The 9413-nt window shown below is 50.6% G+C and overlaps 2 protein-coding genes across 2 annotated transcripts in view; one reads left to right on the plus strand and one right to left on the minus strand.

Moving 5' to 3' along the window:
* HDGFL3 (HDGF like 3) overlaps window positions 1-5410 on the minus strand; it is a 53884-nt gene extending 48474 nt beyond the window's left edge. Inside the window, exon 1 of the mRNA XM_008251043.3 lies at window positions 5098-5410. Within this exon, the coding sequence (XP_008249265.2) occupies window positions 5098-5181 (84 nt within the window). The 5' untranslated portion in view covers window positions 5182-5410. The remainder of the gene's footprint in view (window positions 1-5097) is intronic.
* LOC108175905 (uncharacterized) lies at window positions 1705-7638 on the plus strand. The gene is made up of 3 exons (XM_051834265.3): window positions 1705-1772; window positions 4541-6039; window positions 6429-7638. Exons 1-3 carry the CDS (start codon window positions 1705-1707, stop codon window positions 6845-6847), a joined length of 1986 nt encoding a protein of 661 aa, XP_051690225.3. The 3' UTR covers window positions 6848-7638.
* The last annotated feature ends 1775 nt before the right edge of the window (window positions 7639-9413 follow it).

Consider the following 9413-nt stretch of genomic DNA (forward strand, 5'->3'; position numbering starts at 1 on the left):
TCGGGAAAAACAAACAAACAAAAACCTAAAGATAAAATGTGGAAGTAGTAAATAAAATTTCTAAAATACACAACAGGGAAAAGGAACATACAACTTGGTAGGGCTGAAGACTGAACGGGGGAAAAACTCACTCAAAGCTAAAAATGGTGAAATTTAATCCATGTAGAATCTTGCAGTATTAGATTCTTCTTTCTTCTACCTCAGACAAAACGTGCTTGTAAAAGAGAAGCACAGCGCACAGAGCACAGATCTTAAATGTGCACCTTGATAAAGGTTTACAGATGCACACACCCATGTAGCCACCACCCAAATCAAGACACATTCCCAGGGCCTCCTCCTAGCCAGCGACTTCCCTCTGCCTGCTGCAAACTCATCACCAACGATTGGTTTTGCTTGTTTTTAAATATCACACAAATGGAATCACATAGCATGTATTAGCTTGTGTCACTCAACCTTACAATTCTGAGATTCATCCATGTTTTTGTGGGCATCTGAACGTTGTTCCTTTTTAATGCCAAGTAGTACTCCACTATACAAAGATATTACAAATGTGTTTATTCATTCTGCTGATGGACATTTGGGTTGTTTCCAGTCTTCTGTTATGAATAAAGCTGCTACTTATGGGCATTCTTACCCTAGTGTTTTGGTGGACATAAGCGTTCATTTCACTTGGGTTTCTGCCTATGTATATGCAGACTGCTGGGTCACAAGTAGATTAGGCCAGTTTTCTAAAATGATTCTACCAATGTACTCTCTTACCAGCAATGTTTCAGAGTTCTGATATGAAAGCCTTTAAATTTTAAAAAGCTCTTTAGTTGAAGTACAAGTTTCGAGGCTTTTTGTATTTTTTGTTTGTTTTTCATCTTTTAGAGTAGAAATAACATAAACAATGTGCTCACAAATCTCAGGAGATACATAAGATGATTTTTACGGGGTGTGGAAAGAAAATAGTAGAGTTTCTATTTTAGTTTCTTATTCTTTTTGCCAAAAGGTAAATTGTACTAACACAAATTGACATTAGTGCTCTTCTTCACTTGGTTCTATCACTTATTCACTTTGGGATCATTGTGATTAACTGCCACTTGTGCATGCCCATGCCTGGTTGAGAAGAATCATGGAATATTGACTTCTAATTCAACTAGCTCTCACCAAATAGACAAGCCACTAAAGAGAGTCCTACAAAGACAATACTGATAACCTATGTGCAAGCAACAAGAAAATGGCTGAGTTAGACACTTCTTTTCTAGAAAACTGTAATAGCAGATAAACCTTGTGACCATCTATCTAGTCAGATATGACAAACAAATATTAAAAAATTAAGAATGTTTAAAATATGGACTTAATCTATCACTGTTAATGATATTTTGCCAATAAAAAATTTAAAACATGAAATATTGGGTATAACAGCTGTTATCTCAGTTTTATGTGTTTGTTTCATAGTGTATAATGTATATAATAGCAGTACAAAGTACATGGGTGTAAATTTTAAAGTAAATTTACATACACTAGGGATGTGGTTTGTTTTTTTTTTTTTAACCAACAGTGTTTACATTCAAGAGTTCAGAGGCTCTGTTTTATGTATCAGTTTTTAGAATTAAGCTAGCTAATCCTTTGGCATAGGTGAATTTCTAATTTTTAAAGTCATACATAGTAAAGTACACTCCATTAGAAGAAGCCAGTTGCTATTTAATGTTAAAATACCACATGGGGGTGGTGGGGGTTGGCGATGGAATTCATGCAGAAGAGGCAGGAGAGGACCTGCCCAAGTATTGGTACTGTCCTATACCTTAATAGGGATGGGTGTTATTCCAATGCATACATCAGGCAAATTTAGTGAATGGTACCTTTAAGATAAGTATGTCTCATTCTATGTAAATTTTACCTCAAAAGAAAAACATTTACTTGTAGTTCATGACATACATATTGAAGTGTCCAGGAGCAAATTTTAGTGCCATATGTAACTTACTTCAAAATGCTTTAAACCAAGATGGACAATTGTTTGGAAAAAGAAACGGATGTTAAGAACTGATACGTGATAGGACAAGGGGAGGACAAATGTACAATCTGGGTGGTAGACATACGGGAGTTCACTGTACAATTCTGAAACTTTTCATAAAATATTGGAAAACTCGAGTTGATAACTGAAATTCTAACGATGAAAAATAGTGCAATGACACAAGGGAGAGTTACAAATTCACTATGGAAAATGGTAGGAACATTCAAGTACCACTCTGTGGTGCTTTAAGAAATAGAAGTCCCCCCTGATCTTCAGAGAAGATATTCCAAGTCCCCCCCACCCCGGCCCCACCATGGATGCTGGAGAGCACACAGTCCCAACATGACATGAAACTGTTTTTCCTGTACATATGTACCTATTATAAAGTTTAATTTATAAGTTAGGCACAGTAAGAGATTAACACTCACTAGTAATAAAATAGACAGTAACAATATACTATAATAAAGGTTGTATGAATGAAGTCACTCAAAACACCTGACTCTACTGTATTTTCGGGCTTCAGTTGACCACAGCTAACTGAAACCATGGGAAGTGAACCTGAGTTTAAGGGGAGAAGACTGTGGTTGAGATCTGTGAGGAGGGAACCGCCCCTGCAATACAGACCAGTAACCCGGAATGTATAAAGATTACAGAACACACAAAGGGCGCACGGTGTGAGGCCCAGCCGAGCTGAGCTCCACGTGTTCCATCTCTGATGCCCCTTGCCCCACGTGGCTCACAAGGCGCTGCCTCGCACCCGTCTTCCCGGCAGCTGGAGCTCCTTCTCCAGTCTGGCGTGGTCCGACCAGCTCTGACCGCTGTTAGAAAGCTCCTCCTCACAGCATCAACGGAAATCTGGGCCCCTGTGCTTTTCTTCCTCATCTTGATTCTCTGGGGCCATACAGAATCTAACCCCCTCATAAGTAAGTGCCCTTCATAGCAAAGCGACAGTACTTCCAGTCTGATTAGGTGGGATTTTTTTTTTTCCAGTTAGTTTTTTTAGAACGTGATCATCTATTAAGCCAGAAGTAGATATATAACAGGGGAAATGCCTCACGGACTCGGGATGAAAACGAGAACATACAAGAAGCATACGGAGCTGCGATCAAGGGCAGGGGCTCATGTACTGTTCTCTTCCTAAGGGTCACGTTTCCTTGCAAACTGTACCGTGCCACTCACTAGGATGCTTTTAGTTTGTCTGTTTCTTTAAAGAGTCTTAGGTCCTTCCCTTCCCTTGTTTTATTTTCCACTTTACTTTGGTTTGGAATTATAACTTCCAGGAATCTCAAGCACAATTTGACATACAACTAGGACCACTTCTGTAGCACTTTTCTGTTTGACAAACAACTACAGGTGGCCAACCTGTACCAGCAACACAGTCATGAAATGTTAAGTCTGCTTCCTTTTTGACTCTCAGAAGATATTTTTCAAAGACACGACAAAAGAAAGCTGATGTATTATGAAGAAATGACCAACTGGAGATAATCTTTATTTTTGATCAAGGATATACATATAGGCACTAAAGCTGTTTATTTCTTCCTTGACAAATATATTCAAGGATTCTCTAAGGGACTCCGGGATTCACAAATCTTGCCCCCTTTTAAGCAATACGGTACTACAGCTGGAAAAACACCCAGTTAGGCTAACTCGAAGACTCTGCCTAACTTGAGGACCTACAGTTAGATGTGGAGAAGTTATTTTCACGGTGTAATGGAGCCTGAATGAGACTGTGCCCCTCCTCGTAACATCTGAGGTTGCTGGTGTTGGAAGGGATTCTAGAGGGTTACTCTCTAGTTGCAGACACGGATATGCAGACAGTTGAAGAGGTTAGTCCACAAGCCAGCATGAACCAGACAGCAGTTCCCCCAATTCCCGGCCCAGGGTTCTTGCTATGTTACAATCAGGCCAAACCAAATTAAACAAACAAACAAACACACACAAAGTGATTATGTCCCTCCATGCCCTCAACTTCCAGTCTGGCCACTCATGATGTCACTTCCTTTTGTGAATGGGGGGTATTTTCCCCTCCTTGGTCTGGATCTCTCGCTTCACTACAGGGTAGCATCTCAAAGCTCTCAGCCTGTTCATGCCAAATTTCTCCCATGCCTATTTCTGTTCGGCACAGATGCCAATATCGCCTCCAAGATGCGGCGACTGCACGCCCGACTTCTTCCCGTCCTCTCTCTTATTTCAAGCAACCGACTGCCAACTATTAGAACGTGCAGAATAAGAGGGAGTCATTTTAAAACACAAAGCACACATGGCAGTGTTGTGAGTGCCTTCTCCGTCACTCCGAGGGCCTAAGAAGACATTCTGAACGCTGGGCAAGACAGGCAGATGCTTTCGAGAGAAAACAGCCCCGCGACAACCTCTGCTACCTAGGAAGAGCGAGCGAGCTATTGTGGAGTGCAGCGGGAGGCCAAGAACAAGCTTTGGGATTCCGATCTAAAACAAACATGGAGGTGAAAAGGCACCAGAAGCGGGGCTGGACCCAGCGGTCGGCGGCAGGCTGCGAGCCCTCGGCTTTCGGGGGTCGGTTTCCAGGAACGAGGGGGCACGCACCCAGGACAATGATAGGGCAGGCGGGGCACCCGGAATCGCGCCCAGGGAGAACTCAACAAGTCTGGAAGGCGAAGGATGCGGCGAGGGGCTGGGCAACGGCTGCCAAGCGGCTCCCGCCGGCCTCCGGGTGACCACTGCCCCTGTCCAGGCCGCGGGCCAAGCTGCCCCGACGTCCGCCCGGGTCCGCCCACGACCCCGCCGGAGCCCACGCCTCCGCCCCAGGCCCCCGAGCAAGCGGCGGCGACCCGGGAAGCAGGCGGCGTCGGGCCTGCGGGGGCCGGACCCGCCTTCGGAAGTGGGCGGCAGGGATGGCCGCCCTGGCGGGCGCGGGCGCGGCCCCCGGCCCCGGAGCCCTCGCCTTCGGCGGCCGCGACCCCGTCTGTCTGCCGTGCGCAGCGCCGCCCGAGCCGCGAGCCCTGTCGCCGCGGCCGGGCTCCGGGCCGAGGCGATGGGGAAAGGGGGCGGGCGCGCCATCATGAAGGGGAAAATGGTGGGCGGGCGGGCTCGCGCGCCGCCGCCGCCGCCGCCGCCGTACTCACCCGGGCCGGCCAGTGCGGGTAGCCCTTCATCTTGGCGAACACCAGGTCGCCCGCTTTGTACTCGCGGGGCCGCGGACGCGCCATCCCGGCCGCTCCCCTTTCCCGGTCGTCCTTGGTCGCCGCGAAGATGCCGGGAGGCCGCCCACCCCCCCACCCGCCGCGGGCCGACGGACTGCGCCGCGCTCCCCGCGGGCCTCGAGCCGGGCGGACGAGCGGCCGCTCCGACGAGGGGAAGCGGCGAGGCGGCCGCTGAGGCGAAGGGTGGGCGGGGGGCGCAGCAGGCCCGGCAAATCACGGCCCGGCAGCGGGGGAGGGGAGCCCCCCGGCCGCTCGGCGCTCGCCCGCGTCCGGCCGCGCCGAGGTCCCCGCCGCCGCCGCCGCCGCCGCCGCGCGCTGCTCACAGGCGCCGCGTCGCCTGCCTCATGCCGCCGCCACCGGCCTCTCTCCCGGGCTCCCAGGCGCGGCGCTCGCGCCGGGCCTCGCGCCTCCTCCGAATTCCTCCTCGGGCAGCGACCGCAAACACGATCTTATTATTGTTCTCGCGCGCGCTCAGCATCCCCCCCGCCCCGCTTCCCGCTCCCCTCCCCTCCCGCGCCGGCCGGTTAATTCCTAGGTGCACGGCCGGTTTTCGCGGAGAAACCGAGCGCGCCAGCCCGGCTGCTCGGCGGGCGGGCGGGCGGGCGATGGGTGCGTCCTCCCCCAGGAACGAAGCCCGCGACGGGCGGGAGAGCCTACTCCGAGGACGCCCGCCGCTTGCTCTCTTTTGTTCTTGGCCGGGAGCTGCCTGCCTCAGCCCAGCCAATCACCACCCGGCCGCCCCCCACCCCGCCCGGCCGCGCCACCTTGGGGGGCGCTCCCACCGTGCGCCCCACGCCCACCTCCCGCCAACTCGACCCCCGGCCCCGGCGCCCCCCGGGCCGGCCAGCTCTGCGGTGCTCTCTGGTGAGTGGGGGGACAAAGGCGCTCCGGGCCACGCGAGGAGACCCACCGCCCCCGGAGTCCGCGACCTTGTTGGATTCTTGGCCCCCCCAGGACCTGCCCTTAGCAGTGCCGAGGGACCCACCTGGGGACAGGCGCTTTACCTGGGAGCCACTGGAGGATGTCGCATTTGCCCCCGGTGGCACAGCCGGGATTCGAACCTGGATCGTTCTGCATGAGGCCAGAGTCCGGGAGCGGTCCTGTTTCTCTGGGTTGGGGTTGCATAGACCTGCTGCTTTTGCGGACGGTCTCACTCTGGGAGGTCACTTACTTCCTCCACTCCTGGCGGTATTTGGGACACCGTTTCTGAAATTGGCATGTGACCATGTGGTTGTGGGGGTCTGTGCCTACAGGGCCTGAAGCCTTGGAACAAGCTGAGCACGGACCACTCTTCTACTCTGAGCTTCCTAACAGGCTGTTTTCAAAGACATTTTGGGAGAGAGACGCCGCCCAACACCCTCTTCGTTTCAGAGGAGTAAATAAAATGACGCAAAAAAGTCTTAGAGTCTGGCTGCATCAACCTCCAGCCTGCTTTAAGAGGTCAGCTGGCCGGCCCCTGGGTGCAGCCGACTTCCTGTGGCCTGCACCCTGGCCCAAGGATAATCTGGGCTGGCTCTCCCATCCCTGTCTGCTCTCCCTTTTGCAGGAGCTACACTCTTTTCCCAGCACCGCCTGCCTCTGTTGCGTTGGAGAATCGTGTGTGTGTGTGTGTGTGTGTGTGTGTGTGTGTGTGTGTGTGGTTGTGTGTTTTAACTCTGGTCTTGTTCCTTAGTGCTGGACTTCCGAAACTGGGGGGCTGCAAAGTTTCAAGACCCCTTCCTCACCTACTCGGCAGGTTCACCTCTTTCTCTTTTCCCACTGGGAAAGGCTGATCTAAGTCCTTTCGCTGTACTAGTTGTCCACTGAGCTGTCTCTCTGTTCTGGTGTCTGCTGTGTGCAGCTGGCATGTCAGGATCCACGCAGGAGCCCGTGGAATGGTTCCTGGGTCCTCTGTGTCAAAGCCAAATCCCTCTGATTACCTGCCGGAGCGGCCAGCTGTCCAAAGCCAGTTCCACCCAACCTGTGTGGGCACAGGTGGGTACCAGGGAGAGGAGAGAAACGAGAGAGGAAATTTTGGAAGGCACAGTAGAGACATGATTATCAGATAGATTATCCTGGCGGCCAGTGCAGAGCTGGATTCGAGGGTAAGAGACTGGAGGTGAGATCCTGGCTGAGGGGTTGTCACGAGGAGAGAGAAGACAGGGCCAAGACAGAGCGTCCGACTTGTTGAGTGGCAGGTAGGACGGAAGAACGAGAGATCAAAAATGAGTCCCTGGTTTCTGACTTAAGCAGTAGGATGACTAGTTTGACCCTCAGCAAAGTGAGGGAATTCATAAAGAGTGGGCAAGATCTGAAACAAGTTCTTGAGTGGTTTTGGATATGTTGAGATTTCCGTGGGCATCCAGAGAGATGTCTAGTGTTCAGCTGAATAATGTAGTTTAGAGAAAGTGATAAAGGCGGAACATAGGGATTGGAGTCATACCAAAACACAAGTGGTGGTTGAAACTTTGGTGGAGGTTGCCGGGGAGGTTGTACAGACCGAGAAAAGGCAGTGCCCAGATTTGGAGCCAGGTAGCACCAGTGTTTAACAGTCAGGCAGAATAGTATAGCATTTCTTGAAGGAAGGAAGTGCACAGATATGTGTGTATACACACACACACACACACACACACACCCCGCAGGGAGGTTAAGACAGGTATGGAAGGAAATGGTCCATTGACTGTGACGGCTGAGAAGTCATTGGAATCTTTCACTGAATGGTAGTAGGAAGAAGCTGGAGGGAGAACAGAGGCTTGAGATGTGAGTGCAGAATGCAGTGTGGCCGCAGGAAGTACACACAACTCATTGCTAGCTGTGGAGAGGGGTAGCGAGAAAGTGTAGGGGGAGAGTTGGTCCATTGTGGCTGTTTGGGGGGTGGGGGGAGTTGGTCCGTTGTGGCTGTTTGACTGGTTTTTAAAGGGAGCAGAACTTTGCATTTGTAATGAGAACAAGCAGGCCATAAAGTGGTTGAAGACGGAGGCCAAAGTGGGTGATGGATGGAGTCTGGTTATTTTGAAAAGGGGCAAATGTCTCCCAGTCTTGGTTTTGGTTTCATGTTTTCAGTTGAGTCTGACTGCTCAGCCCATATCACTTGTGGGACTCCCATGCTTAACCACGCCAGACTCAATAACACACCAGGTGGGCTCCCCGCATGGGCTCCTTCCGGCTGGGCATCAGGAGTGTCCTAATGTCCCTGGCTGAGAGCCTGCCTGACATTGCAGCCAGGTTGGATGCAGACCACCTTGTCGACACGTGGCTGCGGGGGATAAAGCACTGTCCTGAGCTTTCACACAGGTTCCCCGCGTTATGCTGTGGCCATTCCAAGCAGTGCTCTATTCAAATATTTAACAGGTCATATGCAACCCTCTAGAGATATCATTTAGGACCATTAAAGAGCTTGATATATTTTATTTTAGTCTTCTGCTACTTGGGAGAAAATCCATTCACAAATGGTGATAATATCAACTCGATCTGATCCCTTTTGATTTCAACATCCTCAAATCCTTGTGGGCTGAGACTTTACCTTGCCCTTGGCTTCTTGCCATCCTCTCCTCACTCATACACATCCACCTGTTTTAGTGGACTTGGGTTCTGGGTTTTTTTTGTTTGTTTGTTTTGTTTTTTTTACAGGCAGAGTAGACAGTGAGAGAGAGAGAGACAGAGAGAAAGGTCTTCCTTTTCCGTTGGTTCACCCCCCAATGGCAGCTGCGGCCAGCGTAATGTGCTGATCCGAAGCCAGGAGCCAGGTGCTTCTCCTGGTCTCCCATGCAGGTGCAGGGCCCAAGCACTTGGGCCATCCTCCACTGCACTCCCGGGCCACAGCAGAGAGCTGGACTGGAAGAGGAGCAACCGGACAGAATCTGGCGCCCCAACCGGGACTAGAACCCGGGGTGCTGGCACTGGAGGCAGAGGATTAGCCTATTGAGCCGTGGCGCCGGCCTTGGATTCTGTTTTAACCTTTCTCTTTCATATCTTGACTCAGCTTCCTAATACAATGCCTAATAAAACCAGTTCCCTCAAATTCTGCCCCCAGATCCACCCATTACATAACGCTGCAGCTGCCTGAATCTGTCACTGCCCCTTGTGCATGGAATGATGGTTATAAAGAATGTGCCTGGCGCACAGTAAGTGCTCATTAAATATCAGTTGATACTATTACCTTTGTCATGTTGCTATCATAAGATAAAAAAATGAGGAAAGGAAGTCAGGAAAAGTTGGTATTAATCTAACACACACACAGACACACGCACACACACACA

This window comes from Oryctolagus cuniculus, chromosome 12 (genome assembly GCF_051225735.1).
Source record: "Oryctolagus cuniculus isolate XC-2025 breed Fujian yellow rabbit chromosome 12, ASM5122573v1, whole genome shotgun sequence".
In the NCBI taxonomy this organism is placed as follows: domain Eukaryota; kingdom Metazoa; phylum Chordata; class Mammalia; order Lagomorpha; family Leporidae; genus Oryctolagus; species Oryctolagus cuniculus.

Coding starts and splice junctions, on each gene's coding strand:
- LOC108175905 (XM_051834265.3), top strand. CDS start 1,705: ATGGGGGTGGTGGGGGTTGGCGATGGAATTCATGCAGAAGAGGCAGGA. Junction 1,773..4,540: donor GAGGACCTGCCCAAGTATTG/GTACTGTCCTAT, acceptor GTCGGTTTCCAG/GAACGAGGGGGCACGCACCC. Junction 6,040..6,428: donor CAGCTCTGCGGTGCTCTCTG/GTGAGTGGGGGG, acceptor CTGTGCCTACAG/GGCCTGAAGCCTTGGAACAA.